General features: G+C 45.9%; 1 protein-coding gene across 5 annotated transcripts in view; it reads left to right on the forward strand.

Moving 5' to 3' along the window:
• LOC122939628 (ATP-dependent translocase ABCB1-like) overlaps positions 1-27,207 on the forward strand; it is a 902,460-nt gene that overhangs the window by 356,643 nt on the left and 518,610 nt on the right. For 4 of the 5 annotated variants that reach the window (XM_044295741.1, XM_044295743.1, XM_044295745.1 and 1 more), the window contains one exon: positions 1,285-1,398. The exons of the other annotated variant lie outside the window; for it this stretch is intronic. In XM_044295741.1, the coding sequence (XP_044151676.1) occupies positions 1,285-1,398 (114 nt within the window). The remainder of the gene's footprint in view (positions 1-1,284; positions 1,399-27,207) is intronic. 5 annotated transcript variants of the gene reach the window in all.

Below are 27,207 nucleotides of genomic sequence, written 5' to 3' on the forward strand. Positions count from 1 at the left end.
TTTCCATGCAGCTCACCAATTCTCAGGTGTCCCGAATTATCTGTAGCTTTGGCAAAAAGTGAGAGCTTGCCAGTGCAGGTTAAGGGATCACCTTTCTCAAAGTAAGAGTAAAAATAAAGATAAATACTCCTGGTGCGCACTCAGTCTTTTAACCAAGCCAGATGCATTTCGGGGCTTTCTCAGCTCCTTCCAGTATGGTGCACAGCACACCCAAAAAAATAAAAAATGGACTTTGATACTCATGAGTATTAAAAAAAACAGGAATCAATGTCATTGTATTTGCTGGAAAGAATGGCTGGAGTTATGAGTTTGACAAAAGGAGGATTACAAAGTAAATATCAAGATCCCCATGTTTTATAGCAACAGACTTACTGTATAAATTTAGGATCCAAGAAGATCAGACGCAAAGAAAACCTCTAAGTTTTTTTTTTTGAGAATCCTAACGGTGTCAATGTGGTTTTTCAGTTGAACTATTCGTTTTAATCGGTTCTAGAACATGCTTTTGAAACTAAGATGTTCCACGGTGTTATAACTGTTGCATGTATTTTATTTAGAATATTTTAAGATGGACTGAAATTTGTGATGAGCAAATTGGTTTGTCCCGCTACGGACTAACTAGTTCATAACACTATCTTTACAGTGGCCACTATCTTTACTGTCTTTATGGTGCTGTTAAAATGTGTTTTCTTATGAGACCAGATTAAGATGGCCGCCAGTCTGGCAAAACCATATTTATTTTACCCATGTGCCAATACTGTGAGTAGCGACATATGCATGAATATACTCAATAACAAATCCGGATTAGGATATATTGTAAAGATCATAAATGCAGGGAAACTTTTTAATATATTTTTATTATATATTATAAAGTAGTGTATATAAATAATGGACTCTAAACGGAGACTTCTGCTTTATTGGTCAGTATAAAGATAGATGGGGAAATCTAATCTCTCATTACTTGTGCTTTGATGCTTTGGTAGGGGTTATCCATGCTCTAAATATGGAAACCCTATTCTTCTATTGATTTATTCTAATGGTAGCTGAGCTGCAGTAACCCAGCACAGCCACTACATAGCAGATAGAGCTGTGCTTCTGGCTCCATCCTCTTGGTTATTTCTGGCTCCAGTGGCTGCCAAGAACGGAAGGGTGATGGACCCTTACCAATCTGATATTAAGAATAGGTCATCAATATCAAGAGCTCGGACATCCACTTTAATCATGTGTTTTGGACAGCTGTGACACATCTTAATTACATGTTAAATTAATGCAGTTTTCTTTTTTAAGATCATGTTTGCAGTGCTTCTTGGTACAGTCACAATGGGACGGGTGTTACCAAACATAGAACGTATTAGCAACGCAAGAGGAGCAGCTTTTGAGATATACACAATCATAAACAAGGTAATAAATGGCAGTGAAATAATTTATTGCACAGTAAATTTGCCTGCTTCACAAGATTATGTTGCAGAAGAGCTAATTCAAAAATTTCAGCAACTATTGTTCCAGTGGTAACATGCCATACACTGCTATGTCACCACTGCGACATGTAGGCAAAAATGGAAGTGAAGACCAGAGTGGTAGCACTAGAATCAGTGGGGAACTGTGTCCCACTTACCTGTCTGCACTCCTGCAGTGAGTTAGGACGCAATACGGCTGCAGCGCAGAAGTCACTCTGTTGCTACATCAACCAGCCCCACTGACAGTGGAGCTGCTCGACCTGGCCACAGCTGCCTGTGATTGGTCTTCTAAACCTCACTAGCGAGCTGTGTGTTTGCTACTCTGGATCACTCACCTTTGCCTTCTGACTTGGATATTGCTTCTGACTACTGCATTTGACTCTGACGTGACCTAGTCTTTGCCTGCAGACTTTGTCTCTGATGTTTTCTCCTGGTTTCACTTTTCTGTGTATTGGTATCCTGATCCGGTCTTGTTTTGCCTGTCTGGTTTTCACCTCTTTCTGTCTTGCTACACTTTTTCCCATTTTGGTTTAGGCCTCTGCACTTAGTTAAAGGTGTTCTGCACTTTCATTTAACTGATGATCTATCCTCTGCTTAGATCATCAGCTTCTGATCGGGGAAGGGGGGAGATCTGACATCCGGGACCCCCGCCGATCAGCTGTTTGAGAAGGCAGCGGCGCTCCAGCAGTGCCGTGGCCTTCTCGCTGTTTACCGCCGGCCGACTGACGTCACGACTAGTATCAACTAGCGTGGGCGGGGCTAAGCTCTGTTCACTTGAATGGAGCAAAGCCCCCCCCCCCAATTAGAAGCTAATGATCTATCCAGGGGATAGATCATAAGTTAAATGAAAGTGCAGAACCCCTTTAAGAAGGGACGGTCGTCCAGTTGTGGGCAGTCACTTAGGATGAATCGTGCAAGTAGGTAGGGACAGTGGTGCAGGGGAAGCACAGGGCTGCACTGTTCTCTACCCTTTCATGACAGGGGTATGTCTTTTTTAATAATTTTCAATTGAGGACAGATAAAACATGATTGTTACGGATGTGGATGTGGTTCAACTGTGCCAAGCACCAGGATTCGTTAGATACTGTCAGTGGTGTGCCTAAAGTGTTTGGTCCTTTCTCTGAACCCCCCCCCCCCCAATGATTTAAAACATGGTGCCACCTGACAGTATCATTGCCCTCATGGTACAGCCTTCACAGTACTTGTGTCCAGATATGTGCCCCCTAACGGTAGTTATGCCCACACTGTTCCCCATAACAGTATTTATGTCCTCATTGTACAACCTTTACAGTAGTGAAGCCCTTTCTCTGCCCCCTTCACAGTAGGTATGCCCTCACTGTGCCCCCAGAACAGTTATACCCATTGTGCCTCCTTCATAGGTAGTAATGCCACCTGTGCCCATTTCACAGTAATGCCCACTCTGTGCCCCATATCAGTTATGCCCCTTCACAGGAATAATGCCCTCTGTACCCCTTCATAGTAGTCATGCCCACTGTGCAACCTTCACAGTAGTAATGACTTCTGTGCCCACTTTGTCGTAGTAATTCACTCACTGTGCCTACTTCACAGTAGTAATGACCTCTGTGCCCCCTTCACAGTAGTAATGCCCCCTGTGCCCCTTCACAGTAGTAATGCCCTCTGTGCCCCCTTCACATTAGTAATGACCTCTGTGCCCCCTTCACAGTAGCAATGCCCTATTTGTGCCCCCTTCACAGTAGTAATGCCCTCTTTGTGTCCTCTTCATAGTAGTTCTCAATTTGCCCACTTCACAGTAGTAATGCCCTCTGTGATCATTTCACAGTAGTAAAGCCCTCTGTGCCCCTTCTCAGCAGTAATGCCCATTGTGCATCCTTCATAGTAATGCCATCTGTGCCTCCTTCACAGTAATGCCCACTCTGTGCCCCATATCAGTTATGTACCTTCACAAGAGTAATGCCCTCTGTGCCGCCTTCATAGTCGTCATGTCCATTGTGTCCCCTTAATAGTAATAATGACCTCTGTGCCCACTTTTCAGTAGTAATGCACTCTGTGCCCCTTCACTGTAGTAATACCCTCTGTGCCCACTTTACAGTACTAATGCCTTGTCTGTGCCCCCTTCACAACAGTTATGCCCTAGTTGCCCACTACAGAGTAGTACTGCCATCTGTGCCCACTTTACAGTACTAATGCCCTCTCTGTGCCTCCTTCATAGTAGAAATGCCCTGGTTGCCCATTCAAAGTAGTAATGCCCTGTGTGCCCACTTCACAGTACTAATGCCTTCTCTGTGCCACCTTTACAGTATTTATCCCCTCTGTGCCCCCTTCAGAGTGGAAATGCACTTTATGTGCCCCTTCACAGTAGTAATGTCCATTGTGCCCTCTTTACAGTATTAATAACATCTGTGCCCCTTCACAATAGTAAAGCTCTCTCTGTCCCCTTTAAAGTAGTAATGCCCACTGTGCTCACTTCATAGTACTAATGCCCTCTCTGTGCCCCCTTCACAGTAGTAATGCCCTCTGTGCCCCCTTCACAGTAGTAAAGCACTCTGTGCACACTTCATAGTAGTAATGCCCATTGTGCACCCTTTATATTAGTAATGCCCATTGTGCCCCTTCACAGTAGTAATGCCCTCTGTTCCCCTTTTACAGTAGTCATGCCTATTGTGCAACCTTTACAGCGGTAATGACCTCTGTGCTCACTTGGCAGTAGTAATGCACTCTCTGTGACCCCTTCACAGTAGTAAAGCCCTCTCTGCCCCCTTCACAGTAGTTATGCCCTCTGTGCCTACTTCACAGTATTAATGCCCTCTCTGTTCCCATTGCACAGTAGTAATGCCCTCTGTGTACCCTTCACAGTAGTAATGCACTCTATGTGCTTCATTCACAATAGTAATTCCCTCTGTGCCCCCTTCACAGTAGTAATTCACATTGTGCCTGCTTCACAGTAGTAATGTTCTCTGTGCCCTCTGCAAATTTTAAAGCCCTCTCTGCCCCCTCACAGAAGTAAAGCACTCTGTGCCCTCTTCTAAGTAGTAATGCCCATTGTTCCTCCTTCATAGTAGTAATGCCATCTGTGCCCCAGCCACAGTAATGCCCTCTCTGTGCCTCCTTCACAGTAGTAGTGCACTGTCTGTGCACACTTCACAGTACTAATAACCTCTCTGTGCCCCCTTCACCATAGTAATGCCCTCTTTGTGCCACTTTCACGGTAGTAATTCCCATTTTGCCCCTTTCACAGTAGTAATGCCCATTGTGCCCCCTTCACAGTAGTAATGCCTTAAGTGCCCCTTTCATAGTAATAATGCCCATTGTGCCCCCTTCATAGTATTAATGCCCATTATGCCCCTTCATAGTAGTAATGCTCTCTGTGTGCCCCCATTGTAGAAGTAAAATCATCTGTTCCCCTGTCAAAGCAGTAATGCCCTCTGTGCCCCCTTCACAACACTTAAGCCATCTTTGCCACCTTCACAGTATTAAAGCCCTTTGTGCCCCCTTCACAGAAATAATTCCCATTGTACCCGTTTCACAGTAGTAATACCCTCTGTGCCCTCTTCACAGTAGTAAAGCCTTCTGTGCCCCCTTCATCCAAATATGGATTAATATTTACTTTCAGCCATGGCTCCACACCCGCTATTTGCTGAAAGATAGCAGAGGTAGTGAACTCCACAGGAGGGCCCTGCTTCTAAGCCCCAGCCTTATGACCGGGAACTTCTTGTAGGCCACCATTGTTAGCAATTTTACACCCCATTCAGACAGCATGGATCCTACAGAAAAACCTCCCTGCAGGGGTCTAAGCCATTCCCCAGTTCAATCAAATCTAGCAGACAGCATGGAACCTCCCAGATTACTGGGAGGGGCTGGAGAAGATCCAGCGGTCATGGTCCATATTGGAACCAATGACAAACTTAGGGGTAGGTGGAGAGTCCTTAAAAATGATTTCAGGGATTTAGGTCAAAAGCTTAGGGCGAGGACTTCAAACGTAGTATTTTCCTAAATACTACCTGTACAACGGCCCACACAAGCAAGGCAGCGGGAGATTAGGGAGATTAACAAGTGGCTCAAGAACTGGTGTAGGAAAGAGGGGTTTGGGTTCCTGGAGAACTGGGCCGACTTCACTATCGGCTACAGGCTCTATCATAGGGACGGACTGCACCTTAATAGGGAAGGGGCAGCTGTGTTGGGGAAGAAGATGGCTAGAAGGTTGGAGGAGTTTTTAAACTAGGGACTGGGGGGAGGAAAATTACATTATAGGAGGGGAAGATAGTGCAGATAGAGACCAGGGGCAAGGTAGTGGGACTGGGGGAGGAATGGAAGGAGAGACTAGAACAGTTCAGAAGGAAAGGTGTAGGGTAAAACATATATACACAAACCTATCAAATGTATGCATACTAATGTCAGAAGCCTGACAAATAAAACTAGGGAACTGGAATTAGTGATGTGTGAGGAGGACTATGGCATAGTGGGAATAACTGAGACATGGCTGTATAATAGCTATGACTGGGCAGTTAATGTACAAGGTTACAGTCTGTTTAGAAAGGATTGTCAAAACCGGAGAGGAGGAGGGGTCTGCCTTTATATAAATTCCTGTCTAAAGCCACACTTTGTGAAGATATAAGTGAGGGACATGAACATGTGGAGTCACTGTGGGTAGAGATACATAGAGCTAAAAACAATAATACATTACTAATAGGAGTTTACTATAAACCACCTAATATACCAGAGTCCACAGAAAATCTATGAGGTCCACAGAAAATAATGAGGTGGTTATTATGGGGGATTTCAACTACCCAGATATAGACTGGGAAACTGAAACTTGTATATCTCATAAAGGAAACAAGTTCTTGGCAATAACCAAAGACAATTACCTCTCCCAACTGGTTCAGGACCCGATTAGAGGGACGGCCATACTGGACTTAGTATTAACCAATAGGCCTAACAGAACAACAGATGTGCAGGTTGGGGGACACCTGGGAAATAGTGACCATAAAGTCTGTGAAGGTTCTCATTTATCCAGGTCATGGTGTATCTGTAAAGAATAAATCAAGACAACTGGAAGTACTGTAGATTTCTTGAAAACGTTTCACTTGTTCTTCCAACGAGCTTTCTCAATTCTGAGTGACTGTACAAAAATTCTGGGAATAAATATGTAACTGAATCAACATCTGGTAATTATACCCAGCATTGGGTCAAAGTTGTTGATTCCATTATCCTAATTGGAGTCAGTAGGTGATAAAGACTTCCCAGAAAAAGGTGTCAAGACAGCATTGTATGTGGCAGACAATAGATGTCTAACCCCCCGCCTCTATTCAAGCTTGGCTTCTCCATGAATTTATGGACTTCCTAAGATACATAAGGACGGGACCCCTCTCAGGCCAATTGTCAGCAGCATCAACTCTGTGACCTACAATGTGGCAAAATACTTAGCCAGAATCCTAGCGCCCTTGGTTGGAAACACACAACATCACATACAGAACTCTCAGGATTTCACCACCAAAATCCAGAACTTGGTATTGGGCACAGAAAAAACAATGGTCTCATATTATGTTACATCCCTCTTCACCTGCATACCCACTACAGAGGCAATTAAAACAGTCAGGAAACAGTTGCTCCTAGACAACACCTTAGGCTGCAGAACAGAACTTAGCCCAGACCAAGTGTGTGCCTTACTGGACCTTTGTCTGAGTACGACCTACTTCAAGTATAAAGACAAGTTCTACAAGCAAAAACATGGCTGTGTTATGGGCTCGCCAGTCTCGCATATTGTAGCGAACCTGTATATGGAGGAAGTAGAAAGGAAAGCCCTGACCACTTTCAAGAGAATTTCACCGAGTCATTGATTCAGATATGTGGATGACACTTGGGTTAAAATTCATAAACAACAGTTACAGGCTTTCACCAACCACATCAACTCAGTGGATCATAACATCAATTTCACGCAGGAAGATATGCAGAACAACAAATTGGCGTTTTTGGATTGTCTTGTAACAGTGAAAGAGGGAAGGAAGCTGGGAATAGAGGTCTATCGAAAACCAAGACACACAGACCAGTACCTGCTATTTGATTCCCACCATTCTCTAGACCACAAACTGGGAGTCATCCAGACTCTACACCACCGGGCAGAGAAAATCCCCACCAGCACAGAGGCCAAGGCGAAGGAACTCAAACACCTCAGAGGGGCACTTAAAACTTGTGGGTATCCAGTTTAGGCCTTTGTCAAAACAGAAGGAAGGAGAAGAAAGAGCACCAAGACTACCAGTGAGGGCGAGAAGCATGACAGACGCAAGAATATGGTTATCCCATATGTAGCTGGGGTGTCTGAGAAACTCAAAAGGATTTTTTAATAAACATCACATTCCTGTTTGCTTTAAACCCAGCAACACACTGAGGCTACAACTGGTTCACCCCAAAGACCCAACGCCTAAACACAAGATGGACAACATTGTGTACGCAGTCCAGTGCAATGAGGAATGCTCAGAACTGTATATCGGCGAAACAAAACAACAACTACATCAGCATATGGCTCAGCATAGAAGAGCCAAAACCTCTGGTCAAGATTCAGCCGTGTACTTACATCTAAAAGGAACAGGTCACGCCTTTGAAGACAGTCAAGTATGTGTTTTGGATAAGGAGGTTGATTGGTACAAACGAGGCGTGACGGAGGCCATCTACGTAAAAATAGAGAAGCCAAGCTTGAATAGAGGCAGGGGGGTTAGACATCTATTGTCTGCCACATACAATGCTGTCTTGAAACCTTTTTCTGGGAAGTCTTTATCACCTACCGACTCCAATTAGGATAATGGCATCAACAACTTTGACCCAATGCTGGGTATAATTACCAGATGTTGATTCAGTTACATATTTATTCCCAGAATTTTTGTACAGTCACTCAGAATTGAGAAAGCTCGTTGGAAGAACGAGTGAAAAATTTCAAGAAATCTACAGTACGTCCAGTTGCCTTGATTTATTCTTTACAGATAGTGACCATAAAGTAATAACCTTCCAATTATCATTCAAAAGAGTGTTTCTACAGGGAGGAACAAAAATACCAAACTTCAAAAAATCGAAATTTAACCAACTAAGAGAGACCAAAAATACAGCCACAAAAATTGGATATCTTTAAAAGCATCCTAAAATCTCATTGTGAGAGGTACATACCGTATGGGAATAAAAGGTTAAGGAACAAAAATAAACCAATGTGGATAAACAGAACTGTAATGAAAGCAATAAATGACAAAAAGAAAGCATATAAAACACTAAAACAGGAGGGGAGCACAGAAGCACTGAAAAACTATAAGGAAAAAAATAGAACATGTAAAAAACAAATAAAAGCGGCCAAACTAGAGACTGAGAGATTAATTGCCAAAGAGAGTAAAACTAACCCTAAAATGTTCTTCAATTATATAAATATTAAAAAGTATAAATCTGAAGGTGTCGGCCCTTTAAAGAGTAATGAGGGGGGAGTCGCAAAGAGCGACGAGGAGAAAGCAAAGCTGTTAAATATTTTTTTTCTCCAATGTATTCACTGACTAAAATTAACTGTCAGATAAAATGCTGAATGTAAAAATAAATTCCCCATTAAAAGTGTCCTGTCTGACCCAGGAAGAAGTAAAACAGCGACTAAAAAAGATTAAAATAGACAAATCGCCAGGACCGGATGGCATACACCCCCGTATCCTAAGGGAATTAAGTAATGTCATAGCCAAACCCTTATTTCTGATATTTGCTGACTATATACTGACAGGGAATGTCCCACAGGATTGGCGCATAGCAAATGTGGTGCCAATATTCAAAAAGGGTCCAAAAACAGAGCCTGGAAACTATAGGCCGGTAAGTTTAACATTTGTTGTGGGTAAACTGTTTGAAGGTTTGCTGAGAGATGCTATGTTAGAGCATCTCAACGGAAATAAGCAAATAACGCCATATCAGCATGGCTTTATGAGGGATCAGTCATGCCAAACTAATTTAATCAGTTTTTATGAGGAGGTAAGTTCTAGACTTGACAGCGGCGAATCAATGGATGTCGTATATCTGGACTTCATCAATGCATTTGACACTGTACCACATAAAAGGTTAGTATATAAAATGAGAATGCTCGGACTGGAAGATAACGTCTGTATGTGGGTAAGTAACTGGCTGAGGGATAGAAAAAAGAGGATGGTTATTAGTGGTACACACTCAGATTGGGTCACTGTCACTAGTGGAGTACCTCAGGGGTCAGTATTGAGCCCTATTCTCTTCAATATATTTATTAATGATCTTGTAGAAGGCTTGCATAGTAAAATAAAAATTTTCGCAGATGACACTAAACTGTGTAAAGTAATTAACACTGAAGAGGACAGTATACTACTACAGAGCGATCTGGATAGACTGGAGGCTTGGGCAGATAAGTGGCAGATGAGGTTTTAAACTGACAAATGTAAAGTTATGCACATGGGAAGGAATAATGCAAGTCACCCGTACATACTAAATGGTAAAACACTCAGTAACACTGACATGGAAAAGGATCTAGGAATTTTAATAAACAGCAAACTAAGCTGCAAAAGCCAGTGTCAGGCAGCTGCTGCCAAGGCCAATAAGATAATGGTTTGCATCAAAAGGGGCATAGATGCCCGTGATGAGAACATAGTCCTACCACTTTACAAATCATTAGTCAGACCACACGTGGAGTACTGTGTACAGTTCTGGGCTCCTGTCCAGAGGAGAGCAACTAAAGAAATAACTGGAATGGGGAAACTACAGTACCCTGAAAGATTATTAAAATTAGGGCTATTCACTTTAGAAAAAAGACGACTGAGGGGAGATTACTATGTATAAATATATCAGGGGTCAGTACCAGGGGCGTTGCTAGGGTCTCAAAAGATCCGGGGCACAAGCCCCAATAAATATGCCCCCCCCCCCCGCACTATGCTGTACTTGCTATACAGCGGCACTTACCTGTCACATCCAGGGCCTCCAGGTGACGTCTCCTCTCTGTCATCATCTTCTCGGTCTGGACAACTTCTCTCAGCCGCCTCGTCTCTGCAGAGTGTGACACACAGACATCTTAGCTTCCTCACATTCTATCATTATCCCCCAACTGGAGTCCCCACAGTGTTATCCTGCTGCTTTCTATGCCAAAACCTCAACCCCCCCCCCCCCTCATACCCCCAAATACTATCCTAAAGAAACATTACTGCCCCCCATAGTAATAGTGCTCCTCATAGTCCCACCAATAGTAATTCCCTTCTAGAATGCCCTTATTAGTAACACTGCCCCAACCGTGATAATGCTCCTCAACAATGCCCTCCCATATTAATAATACCCTCACAGAGTCCCTAGTAGAAATAAGGCCCCCTATTGTTCCCCCAGTGGTAATAAAGCTCCCTACAGACCCCACAGTAGTAATAAGGCCACCATAGTGCGCTTAGTAGAAATAAGGCAGATCTACAAGACCCTCCTATAGAGCCCCCAGTAGTAATAAGAACGCCTATAATGTCCCCTGGAGCTGCAGTGCCCCCTGCAGTTATAATCCTCCCTCCACCATACAGTCCCATGTAAATAACATCACCTCTTCCCCAGCCACCTCCAACGCACAATCCCATGTAAACATCACCCCCTAAGGCTACTTTCACACTTGCGTTCATGTACTTGTACAGGACGGATCCGCACCGATATAATACAATTGAATGCATCCGTTCAGGACCAATTTGTTTGTATTAGATTTTAATTTCTAAGTCCCAATACGGATCCGTCCTGACTTACATTGAAAGTCAATGGGGGACAGATCCGTTTACAATTGCACCATTTTGTGTCAATGCAAAGGGATCCGTCCCCATTGACTTACATTGTCAGGACGGATGCGTTTGGCTCCGCAAGGCCATGCGGACACAAAAACCGCTGCTTGCAGCATTTTGAGGTCCGCCTCCAAAATGGAACGGGGGACCGCACGGAGCCGAACGAATGCATTCTGAATGGATCCGCATCCATTCAGAATGCATTGGGGTTAAACTGATGCATTTGGGGCTGCTTGTGAGAGACCTGAAACGGATCTCACAAGCGGATCACCAAACGCAAGTGTGAACGGACCCTAAACATTAAGTCCCATGTACATAAACATCATTCCCCCCCACCATCCACTTTCAACATACAGTCCCATGTAAATAACATCCCTCCCTCCCCCAGCCACCTCAAGCACACAGTTCCATGTCAATAACATCCCTCCCTTCAGCCCTAAAATACATCCCAGTTAAATAACTACAACTCCCAGCATTTCTCTACCTCTCCCTTCACTTACCTCGCCTGTACAGACATCACTATTAGGCTCCTTCTCCTCTTGACTCCGGTCCAATCCTGAACTGGGAAGAGGCGAAAGACCTTTGGTGACATCACAGGCCATGTGATCAGCAAAACAGGCTGTGATAGGATGACCTGGATGGTGACATCATCCAGGTCATCCTATCACAGCCTGTTTTGCTGATCACATGGCCTGTGATGTCACCAAAGGTCCTTCGCCTGTTCCCAGTATAAGATTCAATTGTATTTGCCGTTCTGTGTACGGCAATACAGTTGCATCTAGCAGGCAGGCAGGACATTCGGGGCATGGGACAAAACATCCGGGGCCCAGGCCCCGAATGTTTTAACCTAGCGACGCCCCTGGTCAGTACAGAGATCTATCCCATCATCTATTTATCCCCAGGACTGTAACTGTGACGAGGGGACATCCTCTGCGTCTGGAGGAAAGAAAGTTTGTACACAAACATAGAAGAGGCTTCTTTACGGTAAGAGCAGTGAGACTATGGCACTCTCTGCCTGAGGAGGTGGTGATGGTGAGTACAATAAAGGAATTCAAGAGGGGCCTGGATGTATTTCTGGAGTGTAATAATATTACAGGCTATAGCTACTAGAGAGGGGTCGTTGATCCAGGGAGTTATTCTGATTGCCTGATTGGAGTCGGGAAATAATTTTTTATTCCCCTAAAGTGGGGAAAATTGGCTTCTACCTCACAGGGTTGTTTTTTTTAGCGTCTTATGTACTATGTTACTATAAATCGGCTGCCCATCACAGGCGCAAACCGGATACATATTTGTGTCCCAGTGGCAACGATGAACATGCCCATGGTCTTAGTTTGGTGGTGGGATGACAGGGAAGGGAGATATGCATATCTCCCCACAGAAACTCAATAACGGTACCATGCTTTGACTCTACTAGTAGCCGGAACCCAGGCGGATCCGTTGGTCCCAGAACTATCTCCCTGTGACCTTCTGGCATGGAGCTATAAACCCTAAAGGGTTTTGTGTGTCATTTTCTGTCAGCCGGAAGGGGTCACTCTTATCAGGGCGGGTGGTCTGTAGTTAGACTATCAGGGCCAGAATAGCACTCCCCTGTAGGGCAATATCAGGGATAGTTCTTTGCCCACCCTGTTCTTCAATACCACATCATCAACTAGCACAGGGATAGATATTTTTTTGCTTTCCCCCCGGGATTCATCGATGTGTACTGGAACCCCCCGGATTGTGGTAGGACATATGGTAGGACATTCATTTTCAATGAGGCCAGAATGCACTGTCCGCATCCACATTTACGGATCCACATCCGCATTTGCGCATCCGTGCTTCCGTTTCCGCCAAAAAATAGAACATGTCCTATTCTTGTCCGCAATTGCAGACAAAAATAGACATTTTCTATTATAGTGCCGGCGATGTGCGGTCCGCAAATTGCGGAATGCACATTGCCGGTGTCCGTGTTTTGCGGATCCGCAAAACACTTACGGACATGTGAATGGACCCTCATAGTAACATTATTTAAGGTTACATTTTATCTTTATGTATATTCTAATGGATTGCCTTCCTTGTACAATGTTATACTTTCTATGTTAGAAAGTATATTATAGTGCATTTGTATTGTGAGGCAATTGTGTGCGGTTCTGCTGCGATACTGTAGGTATATAGAGGGACAAGTGTTATTGGAACAAATAATTTCTACTGGTGTGATATACCAGTCGTCCCCCAAAAAATCTAATTGAAGCAGGGTGTTGTATACCAATATACTTTCTTTATAGTGCATTTGGGTACTGTATAGTGCATTTGCACATGCGCGTACGCGAAAATTATATTGCCAATATTTTGCATTGAAAAAAATAATGAATGGAGATCGCAAATTCGAAAAATACATCTGGTATGTCACTGTCCATGTTGTGGGACTATTTGTGCACTTCTAGTAATTATTTCTTGGCTGCAAATATGAGCTGAAGTTTTTTCAGGTTTGCCTGCCATTAAAATAAATGGGACCCGCCGCAAACTTGCATTCGCGAACATTTGATCGCGTTCGCGTGATCGCGTTGGAGAACCGTCCCGGCAAATGTTCGTCAATCACTAGTCTTGTATCTCGATCACGAATCCTCACGTCCCTGTTTCAGCCTAGTTATAAGATACCGCGGGTTGGTTTCTCACTCTATAATCCCGTTAGCGGACCGGCTTATATCAAACAAGAAGCTGGTGGCAGATTACCCGGGCTGAGAAAGCGCTGTTTCACTGTGGAAGTGAAAAGGCTCTCTCAGCTTGTTGCCTACTGTGCCCTCGTGGACAGGAGGTGTCTGTGTAAACTGTACCAAGCTGACCTTACATGATCCTATGGGAGGGTGTAACATTACAATGCCTTGGTAACCAGGGACCATACCGTGTCTAGTGAGCTTGATGTAGTTGACGTCAAGCGGGCATGAGGGGTGGAATCCCTCACAGGCCTCTTCTCAGCAGTAATGCCCGTTGTGTCTCCTTCTTAGTAGTAATTATATCTGTGCCCCTTTCACAGTAATTCCCCCTCTTTGCCCCATAATAGTTATGCCCCTTCACAGGAGTAATTCCTGCTGTGCCTCCTTCATAGTAGTAATGTCCATTATGCCCTCTTCACAGTAGTAAAGCCCTCTGTGCCCCCTTCACAGTACTAATACTCTCTCTGTGCCACCTTCACAGTAGTAATCCCTTCTGTGCCAATTCACAGTTATGTTCTCCCTGTGCCCACTTCACAGAGGTAAGGCCCTCTGTGCCCACATCACAATACAAATTCCCTCTCTGTGCCCGCTTGACAGTAGTAATGCACTCTGTGCCCCCTTCAAAGTAGTAATGCACTCTCTTTGCCGCTATCACAGTAGTAATGCCCTCTGTGCCCGCTTTATAGAAGTAATGCCATCTGGGCCCCTTTTACAGTAATGTCAACTCTGTGCCCCATAACAGTTAGGCCCCTTCAGAGGAGTAATGCCCTCTGTGCCACATTTATAGTAATAATGTCCACTGTGCCCTCTTTACATTAGTAAAGCCTTCTGTGCCCCCTTCACAGTATTAATGACCTCTGTGCCCACTTTGTAGTAGTAGTCAACTCTCTGTGCCTCCTTCAAAGTTGTAAAACCCTTTGTGCTCCTTTCACAGCAGTAATGCCTTCTGTGGCCCCTTCACAGTAGTAAAGCCCTCTTTGCCACCTTCACAGTATTAAAGTCCTCTGTGCACCTTCACAGTAGTAACTCCCATTCAGCCCGCATCACAGTAGTAATTTTCTTCACAGTAGTAAAGCCTTCTGTTCCCCTTTCACAGTAGTAGTGCACTCTCTGTGCCCACTTCACAGTACTAAGGGACAAGTGTTATTGGAACAAATAATTTCTACTGGTGTCATATACCAGTTGTCCCCCAAAAAATCTAATTGAAGCAGGGTGTTGTATACCAATATACTTTCTTTATAGTGCATTTGGGTACTGTATAGTGCATTTGCGCATGCGCATATGCGAAAATTATATTGCCAATATTTTGCATTGAAAAAAATAATGAATGGAGATCACAAATTCGAAAAATACATCTGGTATGTCACTGTCCATGTTGTGGGACTATCTGTGCACTTCTAGTAATTATTTCTTGGCTGCAAATATGAGCTGAAGTTTTTTCAGGTTTGCCTTCCATTAAAATGAATGGGACCCGCCGCGAACTTGCATTTGCGTACATTTGATCGCGTTCGCGTGATCGCGTTGGAGAACCGTCCCGGCAAATGTTCGTCAATCACTAGTCTTGTATCTCGATCACGAATCCTCACGTCCCTGTTTCAGCCTAGTTATAAGATACCGCGGGTTGGTTTCTCACTCTATAATCCCGTTAGCGGACCGGCTTATATCAAACAAGAAGCTGGTGGCAGATTACCCGGGCTGAGAAAGCGCTGTTTCACTGTGGAAGTGAAAAGGCTCTCTCAGCTTGTTGCCTACTGTGCCCGCGTGGACAGGAGGTGTCTGTGTAAACTGTACCAAGCTGACCTTACATGATCCTATGGGAGGGTGTAACATTACAATGCCTTGGTAACCAGGGACTATACCGTGTCTAGTGAGCTTGATGTAGTTGACGTCAAGCGGGCGTGAGGGGTGGAATCCCTCACAGCCCTCTTCTCAGCAGTAATGCCCGTTGTGTCTCCTCCTTAGTAGTAATTATATCTGTGCCCCTTTAACAGTAATTCCCCCTCTTTGCCCCATAATAGTTATGCCCCTTCACAGGAGTAATTCCTGCTGTGCCACCTTCATAGTAGTAATGTCCATTATGCCCTCTTCACAGTAGTAAAGCCCTCTGTGCCCCCTTCACAGTACTAATACTCTCTCTGTGCCACCTTCACAGTAGTACAGGTCCTTCTCAAAAAATTTGTATATTGTGATAAAGTTTATTATTTTCTGTAATGTACTGATAAACATTAGACTTTCATATATTTTAGATTCATTACACACCAACTGAAGTAGTTCAAGCCTTTTATTGTTTTAATATTGATGATTTTGGCATACAGCTCATGAAAACCCAAATTTCTTATCTAAAAAAATTAGCATATTTCATCCGACCAATAAAAGAAAAGTGTTTTTAGTACAAAAAAAGGCAACCTTTAAATAATTATGTTCAGTTATGCACTCAATACTTGGTCGGGAATCCTTTTGCAGAAATCAGTGCTTCAATGCGGCGTGGCATGGAGGCAATCAGCCTGTGGCACTGCTGAGGTGTTATGGAGGCCCAGGATGCTTCGATAGCGGCCTTAAGCTCATCCAGAGTGTTGGGTCTTGCGTCTCTCAACTTTCTCTTCCCAATATCCCACAGATTCTCTATGGGGTTCAGGTCAGGAGAGTTGGCAGGCCAATTGAGCACAGTAATACCATGGTCAGTAAACCATTTACCAGTGGTTTTGGCACTGTGAGCCGGTGCCAGGTCGTGCTGAAAAATGAAATCTTCATCTCCATAAAGCTTTTCAGCAGATGGAAGCATGAAGTGCTCCAAAATCTCCTGATAGCTAGCTGCATTGACCCTGCCCTTGATAAAACACAGTGGACCAACACCAGCAGCTGACATGGCACCCCAGACCATCACTGACTGTGGGTACTTGACACTGGACTTCAGGCATTTTGGCATTTCCCTCTCTGCAGTCTTCCTCCAGACTCTGGCACCTTGATTTCCGAATGACATGCAACAGTCCAGTGCTGCTTCTCTGTAGCCCAGGTCAGGCGCTTCTGCCGCTGTTTCTGGTTCAAAAGTGGCTTGACCTGGGGAATGCGGCACCTGGAGCCCATTTCCTGCACACGCCTGTACACGGTGGCTCTGGATGTTTCTACTCCAGACTCAGTCCACTGCTTCCGCAGGTCCCCCAAGGTCTGGAATCGGTCCTTCTCCACAATCTTCCTCAGGGTCTGGTCACCTCTTCTCGTTGTGCAGCGTTTTCTGCCACACTTTTTCCTTCCCACAGACTTCCCACTGAGGTGCCTTGATACAGCACTCTGGGAACAGCCTATTCGTTCTGAAATTTCTTTCTGTGTCTTACCCTCTTGCTTGAGGGTGTCAATGATGGCCTTCTGGACAGCAGTCAGGTCGGCAGTCTTACCCATGATTGCGGTTTTGAGTAATAAACCAGGCTGGGAGTTTTTAAAAGCCTCAGTAATCTTTTGCAGGTGTTTAGAGTTAATTAGTTGATTCAGATGATTAGGTTTATAGCTCGTTTAGAGAACCTTTTCATGATATGCTAATTTTTTTAGATAGGAATTTGGGGTTTTCATGAGCTGCATGCCAAAATCATCAATATTAAAACAATAAAAGGCTTGAACTACTTCAGTTGGTGTGTAATGAATCTAAAATATATGAAAGTCTAATGTTTATCAGTACATTACAGAAAATAATGAACTTTATCACAATATGCAAATTTTTTTAGAAGGACCTGTAATACCCTCTGTTCCCAGATCTCAATACTAATGCCCTCTCTATGCCTGCTTCACTGTAGTAATGCCATCTGTGGCCCTTTCACAATAGTAATGCCCTCTGTGCCCCCTTTATAGTATTAATGCCATCTGTGCCCCCTTCACAGTAGTAATCCCTTCTGTGCCAATTCACAGTTATGTTCTCCCTGTGCCCACTTCACAGAAGTAAGGCCCTCTGTGCCCACATCACAATACAAATTCCCTCTCTGTGCCCGCTTGACAGTAGTAATGCACTCTGTGCCCCCTTCAAAGTAGTAATGCACTCTTTTTGCCGCTATCACAGTAGTAATGCCCTCTGTGCCCGCTTTATAGTAGTAATGCCATCTGGGCCCCTTTTACAGTAATGTCAACTCTGCGCCCCATAACAGTTAGGCCCCTTCAGAGGAGTAATGCCCTCTGTGCCACATTTATAGTAATAATGTCCACTGTGCCCTCTTTACATTAGTAAAGCCTTCTGTGCCTCCTTCACAGTAGTAATGACCTCTGTGCCCACTTTGTAGTAGTAGTCAACTCTCTGTGCCTCTTTCAAAGTTGTAAAACCCTTTGTGCTCCTTTCACAGCAGTAATGCCTTCTGTGGCCCCTTCACAGTAGTAAAGCCCTCTTTGCCACCTTCACAGTATTAAAGTCCTCTGTGCACCTTCACAGTAGTAACTCCCATTCGGCCCGCATCACAGTAGTAATTTTCTTCACAGTAGTAAAGCCTTCTGTTCCCCTTTCACAGCAGTAGTGCACTCTCTGTGCCAACTTCACAGTACTAATGCCCTCTCTGTGGCCACTTTCAGAGTAGTTTTGCCCTCTGTGCCCCCTTCACAGTAGTAAGACTCTCTGTGCACGCTTCCCAGTAGTAATTACCATTGTGCCCTGTAACGGTATACAGGTTAATGCTCCAAACTCCGGACGGAACCTCACGAATAGCTGCTAGCAGACGAACAGGAAAAGCATACAATCAGCTTACACTCCTGGCAATCAGTCTCTAACAGCATACAGGGAATCCCCCCCAATAACGAGACAAGGCTCCGTGTTGAGGTTCAAGCAGTGGTCTGACTGTACTTCAAGTACAGCCTCTTTTATTCATAAAAAACAAACATAGTACTGCCCACAGGGTTTTGAAATCCAACCAATCAATATCTTACAACACACACAATGCAAGTACAGCAACCAATCGTTCACGCCCCCAGAGGACCAGAAGGGAGACTGCGACACAGGACAGATACAACACATCCCCACAATGCATCATGGTTTCCTCCTCTCTGTCCTAGAGACAACCAAGGAGTAATCCAATTATCTCTCAGGACAAAGGGAAATCTCCAATACAAATGTGGAGACAACAGGACAGACATCACCATTTAAACTCACAATGGGACAATGGCACAATGGGACAATGGAACACACCCAGCATTTTCCTCCCCTCTGTCTATCCACCCAACTGTCTCCCAAGCTGACAAGTTACACAAACATATATACGCTTGGTTCTTTAAAGTGGTATACCCATATGCCCTAACATCATACATACAGGAATTACCGTATATAGTGGCTGGGTTTGCCACAGGGCCATAATCCCGAGGCAAGAGGCTTTTAAACAGGCCTCTCCAAAACCCAGTGGCGAGGTTGGTTTCGCCACACATCTCCCCCTCCCAGGGAAGACTAACCAGATACCTGACCTCACGGTCAGTACCTGAGTTAGTCTGGCAGTCCAACCACAACCCAAAACTGGACCTGTTGAATCTTGGGGCCTGGCTCTGTATGTCCCCAGCTGTTGAGTGTGCATCTGCTACTCCTTGCTTTGTGGTGCTCCAGCTTGGAGCTGTAGGTACTTGGTGGGCAGAGGCCGACTGCGCTCTGCCTAGATGCCAGCTCTTCCGCTGGGGATGCCTGTGGGAAGTCAGTCTCTGGACAAGAGGATAGGGGAGGGCAGAGGCCGACTGCGCTCTGCCCTGATGCCAGCTCTTCTGCTGGGGTGAGGGGGGTACAAGCCAGTCCTGTAACAAGGGGGTCGGTGGAGCAGAGGCTAGCGGCTCTCTGCCCTGATGCCAGCTCTTCCGCTGGGAAGGGATCAGTGGGTATTTCAGGCTCATCCCCTGCCCCCAGAACGCGGTTGGGAAGTAGCTGGGAAGGGGAGGGCTCGCTTACCTCCTCCTCCTGGTATTCCTGCGGAGATGGCTGGAGATCTGGTTGTTTGAGGGGGAGACCGACTGTCTCCTATTTGGCTAAACAGCCCTGTTGCTGGGGGACAGGACCGACTGTCACTACCCCCTGTGCTGTAAGTGCAGAGACCACGGTCCCATCTGCACAGTTGTGGGGCTTACTGTCTTCCCCTAGTAAGTTAAGCTGCCGCTGGGGAATGGAGACTAGGCTCCCAGTTCCCAACAAATCCTTCTGTTGCTGTGAGATGGAGACTGGGCTCCCAATTCCCAACAACTCAATCTGCTGCTGGGGGACAGGACCGACTGTCTCTGCCCCCTGTAACTCAGCCTGCCGCTGGGGAATGGAGACTGGGCTCTCAATTCCCAATAAATCACACGGCCACTGGGGAATGGAGACTGGGCTCCCAATTCCCTGTAAATCACACAGCCGCTGGGGAATGGAGACTGGGCTCCCAATTCCCTGTAAATTACGGATCCGCCGCTGGGGAGAGGTGGTAGCAAGCTCCTCTCCCATACATACTTCCATACTCTGTGGAGGGAGACCGACTGTCTCTGCTCCCAATACAGTGTCCTGCTGCTGGGGAAAGGAGACTGGGCTCTCTATTCCCTGCTGGACACTCTGCCGCTGGGGAATGGAGACTGGGCTCTCAATTCCCAAAAAATCATGCTGCTGCTGGGGGGCAGGAACAACTACCTCTGCCCCCTGTAACTCAGTCTGCCGCTGGGGAGGGAGGACGCTGCTCTCCTCTCCCTGCATTTCACACTGCCGCTGGGGAATGGAGACTGGGCTCCCAATTCCCTGCAGGACCGGTGGAGAGACCTCGGTCCCATCTCTACCGGCCACCTGGGGTCCTTCCCAGTAACGCTCTACAATATCTGCCCAGCTGAATGGGTCTGGATCTGGGTCTGTCACCTTACTGTCCTGCTGAGCCTTCCCAATGGAGTGGAAGAGCTCTCGGTAGTCCTGCTCAGTTCCCACTCCAGGGTTGCTAGGTGAGCCAGGTCTTGCTCTACCTCATGGGGGTCATCCCACTCATGCCTAGCCTCCCTCTCATAGAAAATGTCCTGAAGTCTGGACTGTGAAGGGCTCCCAAAGCTAGGCTCTGCAAAGGACTCCCATAACAAGCCAGGGCCATCAAACCCCTCTCCCTCTGGCTTGTCATGCTCAGCTGTCCAGGGTATATACTGTGCCATATACCACCAAAGCGCCTGGTAGGCATCCTCCAGCCATAGCTCCTGCCATACCCGGTGCTCTAGTTCCTTCACCCATTCCTCCAGGGGCTGCTCTCCCAGGAAGGGCATCCGCAGGGCCACTTGCTTCTGCAACCACTGCTCTTCACTGGGGAGACTCTCACCCCACTGGTATTGTACATTATCCAGGGCCTGGTACCAGATGCCTTTCCTTAATGCATCCCGGCCATCCAGGTCCTCCTCCTCGTATAATACTGCTGGTTCCATCCTGTTGCTTTTAGGGTCGCTGTACTGGGACATGCGTTGCCCTTAAATTGTAGAATCCACAGAAATGGTGTCTCCTGTAGCTGTCCTTCTGGCTGTAGGAACGATCCCGCCACTTGCCACCAATGTAACGGTATACAGGGTAATGCTCCAAACTCCGGACGGAACCTCACGAATAGCTGCTAGCAGACGAACAGGAAAAGCATACAATCAGCTTACACTCCTGGCAATCAGTCTCTAACAGCATACAGGGAATCCCCCCAATAACGAGACAAGGCTCTGAGTTGAGGGTCAAGCAGTGGTCTGACTGTACTTCAGGTACAGCCTCTTTTATTCATAAAAAACAAACATAGTACTGCCCACAGGGTTTTGAAATCCAACCAATCAATATCTTACAACACACACAATGCAAGTACAGCAACCAATCGTTCACGCCCCCAGAGGACCAGAAGGGAGACTGTGAAACAGGACAGATACAACACATCCCCACAATGCATCATGGTTTCCTCCTCTCTGTCCTAGAGACAACCAAGGAGTAATCCAATTATCTCTCAGGACAAAGGGAAATCACCAATACACATGTGGAGACAACAGGAAAGACATTTAAACACACAATGGGACAATGGCACAATGGGACAATGGAACACACCCAGCATTTTCCTCCCCTCTGTCTATCCACACAACTGTCTCCCAAGCTGACAAGTTACACAAACATATATACGCTTGGTTCTTTAAAGTGGTATACCCATATGCCCTAACATTATACGTACAGGAATTACCGTATATAGTGGCTGGGTTTGCCACAGGGCCATAATCCCGAGGCAAGAGGCTTTTAAACAGGCCTCTCCAAAACCCAGTGGCGAGGTTGGTTTCGCCACATCTCCCCCTTCACAGTAGTAAAGCATTCTGTGCCACCTTCACAGTAGTAAAGCCCTCTGTGCCCTCTTCTGAGTAGTAATGCTTGTTGCGCCTCCTTCATAGTAGTAATGCCATCTGTGCCCCCTTCACAGTAATGCCACTCTGCCCCCCATAACAGTTATGCCACTTTACATGAGTTGTGCCCTCTGTGCCACCTTCATAGTAATGTCCATTGTTTCATCTTCACAGTATTAAAGTTCTCTGTGCCCACTTCACAGTAGTAATGACCTCTATGCCCACTTCACAGTAGTAATGACCTCTGTGCTCTCTCTGCCCCCCCTTATCAGTAGTAGATCCCTCTCTGTGCCCCCGTCACAGTTGTAATTCCTATTGTGTCCCCTTCATACCTTCATAGGAGTAATACCCATTGTTCCCCTTTCACAATAGTAAGGCCCTCTGTGCCCCCTTCACCGTAGTAATGCTCTCGGTGCCCCCTTTACATTAGTAAAGCCACCTGTGCTTTCTTCTCAGTAGTAATGCCCATTGTGCCTCCTTCATAGTAGTAATGCTATCTGTGCCCCCTTCACAGTAGTAATTCCCATTGTGCTCCATTAATATGAGTAATGCCCATTGTACCCCCTTCACATTAGTAATGCCCTCTGTTCCCCCTTAGCAATAATAATGACCTCTGTGCCCCCTTCACAATAGTAATGCCCTCTGTGTCCCCTTCACAGTAGTATTCAATCTTTGCCCACTTCACCATAGTAGTGCCCTCTCTGTGCCCCTTTACAATAGTAATTCCCATTTTGCCCCTTCACAGTTGCAATGCACATAGTGCTCCCTTCACAGTAGTAAAGCCCATAGTGCCCCTTTCTTAGTAATAATGTCCATAGTTCCCCCTTATTAGTAGTCATGCCCATTGTGCCCTTTCATAGTAATAATTTGAATTGTGCCCCTTCATAGTAGTAATTCCCTGTGTGCCCCATTTGTAGTAGTAATGTCCTCTGTGCCCCCTTCAAAGTTGTAAAACCTTCTGTGCCCCTTTCATAGTAGTAATGCCTTCTGTGCCCCCTTCACAGTAGTAAAGCCCTCTTTGCCAACTTCACAGTATTAAAGCCCTGTGTGCCTCTTCACAGTAGTAACTCCCATTCAGCCCGCTTCACGGTAGTAATTTTCTCTGTGCCCTCCTCACAGTAGTAAAGCCCTCTGTGCCCTCTTCTCAGTAGTAATGCCCATTGTGCCTCCTTCATAGTAGTATTGGCATATGTGCCCCCTTCACAGTAATGCCCACTCTGTGCCCCATAACAGTTATGCCCCTCCTCATAGTAGTATTGCCATCTGTGCCCCTTTCACAGTAATTCCCACTCTGTGCCCCATAACAGTTATGCCTCTTCACAGTAGTAATGCCCTCTGTTCCCCCTTCATAGTAGTAAAGTCCATTGTGCCCTCATCACAGTAGTAAAGCCCTCTGTGCCCACTTCACAGTAGTAATGACTTTTGTTCCCACTCTGCAGTAGTAATGGACTTTCTGCCCTATGTCCATAGTGCCCCCTTATTAGTAGTCATGCCCATTGTGCCCCTTCATAGTAATAATTCGAATTGTGCCCCTTCATAGTAGTAATGCCCTGTGTGCCACATTTGTAGTACTAATGCCCTCTGTGCCCTCTTTAAAGTTGTAAAACCCTTTGTGCTCCTTTCACAGCAGTGATGCCTTATGTGCCCCCTTCAGAGTAGTAAAGCCCTCTTTGCCAACTTCACAGTATTAAAGTCCTCTGTGCCCCTTCACAGTATTAACTTCCATTGGGCCCGCATCACAGTAGTAATTTCCTCTGTGCCCTCCTCATAGTAGTATTGCCATCTGTGCCCCTTTCACAGTAATTCCCACTCTGTGCCCCGTAACAGTTATGCCCCTTCACAGTAGTAATGCCCTCTTTGCCCCCTTCATAGTAGTAAAGTCCATTGTGCCCTCTTCACAGTAGTAATGCCCTGTGCACCTACTTCACAGTACTAATGCCCTTTTTGTGCCCCCTTTACAGTAGTAATGCCCTCTGTGCCCACATCACAATACTAATGCCCTCTATGTGCCCCCTTCACAGTAGTAATTCCCATTGTGCCCCCTTAACAGGAATAATGCCCATTGTACCCCCTTCACAGCAGTAAAGCCCTCTGTGCCCTCTTCACAGTAGTAAAGCCCATTTTGCCTCCTTCCTAGTAGTAATGCCATTTGTGCCCCTTTCACAGTAATGGCCATTATGTGCCCCATAACATTTTGCCCTTCACAGAAGTAATGCCCTCTGTGCCCGCTGATAGTAGTAATGTCCATTGTGCCCTCTTCACAGTATTCAAGCTCTCTGTGCCCACTTCACAGTAGTAATGACCTCTGTGCCCACTCTGCAGTAGTAATGGATTCCATGTGCCCCCTTCACAGTACTAATGCCCTCTTTGTGCACCCTTCACAGTAGTAATTCCCATTGGGCCTGTTTCACAGTAGTAATGCCCTCTGTGCCCCCTTCACAGTAGTAAAGCACTCTGTGCCCTCTTCTCAGTAGTAATGCCCATTGTGCCTCCTTCATAGTAGTAATGCAATCTGTGCCCCTTTCAAAGCAATGTCCACTCTCTGCCCCATAACAGTTGTGCACCTTCACAGTAGTAATACCCTCTGTGCCCCCTTTATAGTAGTAGTGTCCATTGTGCCCTCTTCTCAGTAGTAAAGCCTTCTGTGCCCCCTTCACTGTAGTAAAGTTCTCTGTGCCCCGTTCACAGTAGTATTTCACTCTCTGTGCCCACTTCACAGTACTAATGCCCTCTCTGTGCCCCCTTCACAGTTGTAATGCCCTTTATGCCCACTTCACAGTAGTAATGCACTCTCTGTGGCCCCTTCACAGTAGTAATGCCCTCTGTGGCCCCTTCACAGTAGTAATGCCCTCTGTGGCCTCTTCACTGTACTAATGCCCTCTGTGGCCTCTTCTCAGTAGTAATGCCCATTGTGCCTCCTTCATAGTAGTAATGCAATCTGTGCTCCCTTCACAGTAATGCCCACTCTGTGCCCCATAACACTTATGCCCCTTCACAGGAGTAATGCTTTCTGTGCCCCCTTTATAGTAGTAATGTCCATCATGCCCTCTTCACATTAGTAAACTGTAAAGCCTTATGTACCCCCTTCAAAGTAGTATTGCACTGTCTGTGCCCACTTCATAGTACTAATGCCCTCTTGTTCCCCCGTCACAGTCGTAATGCCCTCTGTGCCTCCTTCACAGTCGTAATGCCCTCTGTGCCTCCTTCACAGTAGTAATGCACTCTCTGTGCCCCCTTCACAGTAGTAATTCCCTCTGTGTCCCCTGCACAGTAGTAATGCCCTCTATGGCCCCTTAACAGTAGTAAAGCTCTCTGTGCCCTCCTCTCAGTAGTAATGCCCATTATGCCTCCTGTATAGTAGTATTGTCATCTGTGCTCCCTTCACAGTAATGCCCACTCTGTGCCCCATAACAGTTATGCCCCTTAACAGTAGTAATGCCCTCTGTGCCCCCTTAACAATAGTAATGACCTTTTTGCCTCTTAATAATAGTAATGCCTTATGTGTCCCCTTTACAGTAGTACTGCTCTCTTTGCCCACTTTACCATATTAATGCCCTTTCTGTGCCCCTTTACAGTAGTAATTCCCATTTGGCCCCGTTCACAGTAGTAATGCCCATAGTGCCCCCTTCACAGTAGAAATGTCCATAGTGCCCATTTCATTGTAATAATGCCCATAGTGCCCTCTTCTTAGTAGTCATGCCCATTGTGCCCCCTTCATAGTAATAATGTGAATGTTGCCCCTTCATAGTAGTAATGCCCTGTGTGACCCTATTGCAGTAGTAATGTCATCTGTGCCCCCCTAACAGTATTAAAACCCTCTGTGCCTCCTTCACAGTAGTAAAGCCCTCTTTGCCACCTTCACAGTATTAAAGCCCTTTGTGCCTCATTCATATTAGTAATGCCCATTGTGCCCCCTTTAGAGTAGTAATTCCCATTGTGCGCCTTCACAGTAGTAAAGCCCTCTGTGCCCCCTTCCCAATAGTAATGCTCTCTGTGCCCCCTCTGTTTTAATAAATCAAAAAAATCCAGTAATTACTCACCTTTTCCATTTCCTGAAGCTCAGATCCAGCTCTCCCCTGCAAACACAGATCGCTCTGCAGCACTGTGCGGGAGGAACACAGGCAGATTCGGGCTGCAGGATCCTCCCACACAGGCCAGCACCGCAATCTGTGTCTGCAGACTGAATGGTGCAGCAGGGAGTAGAAGGCTTTCTGCTACACCATTCAGTCCACAAGACAAGATTGGTTGGGAGCTGGTCAGTGAGTGACAGGACCACAGCTTCCAGGTGCTCCAGCAATGAGCTCTTCTATCTGTATTGATGGAAGCGCTCATTGCTTCTGGCAGTCCCCTAAGAGCAGGCACCCAGAGGAACCCCCCCCTCTCTGCCCTCCTTTTGGCACGCCACTGGCTTCTGACCCACTGGGATCAGAGACACCAATATGAGGCACCAAGGGACCAGAAAATACTCGTAGTCTAGATTAAGGCTAAGGTCAGAGCAGACGGCAACTGTCAAAGTCCAGGAATCCAGCAGCATTTGGTAAATAGGAAAAAACAGATTATAGCTCTCTCAGCAAAGTCTAACAGAACCAGACTGCACCTGCAGCACACAGCAAGGAGAGAAATATTAACAGCTGAACAGAGAAGAGACACAATGAACTAAACTACTATTCACACATACACACCGAACAGACAGACACATGTTGAGTGGAGCAGCGGACACGGGTCCCCAGTATAACAGGGCCTGATCAGACAGGCCACCTTGGTCCGGTCTAAAGAAAAAAGATGTGGTTAACAGGTTAATGAAGCCATGAAGCCATGACATAGCTTAGGAATGAATGGGTTCGCACTCATTCCACAAAATTGCAGAACTGATGTGGTGCAGAAATACGGATTTGTGATTGGACCCTTACAGTTGTGGATCCACTGTGCCAAGCACGGGGAATGGTGTGCTGCTGACCCACGGGAATCAGATACACCAATACAAGACACCAGCGACCAGGCAAAACGTGTAAT

The sequence above is a fragment of the Bufo gargarizans genome, chromosome 5 (assembly GCF_014858855.1).
Source record: "Bufo gargarizans isolate SCDJY-AF-19 chromosome 5, ASM1485885v1, whole genome shotgun sequence".
NCBI lineage: Eukaryota > Metazoa > Chordata > Amphibia > Anura > Bufonidae > Bufo > Bufo gargarizans.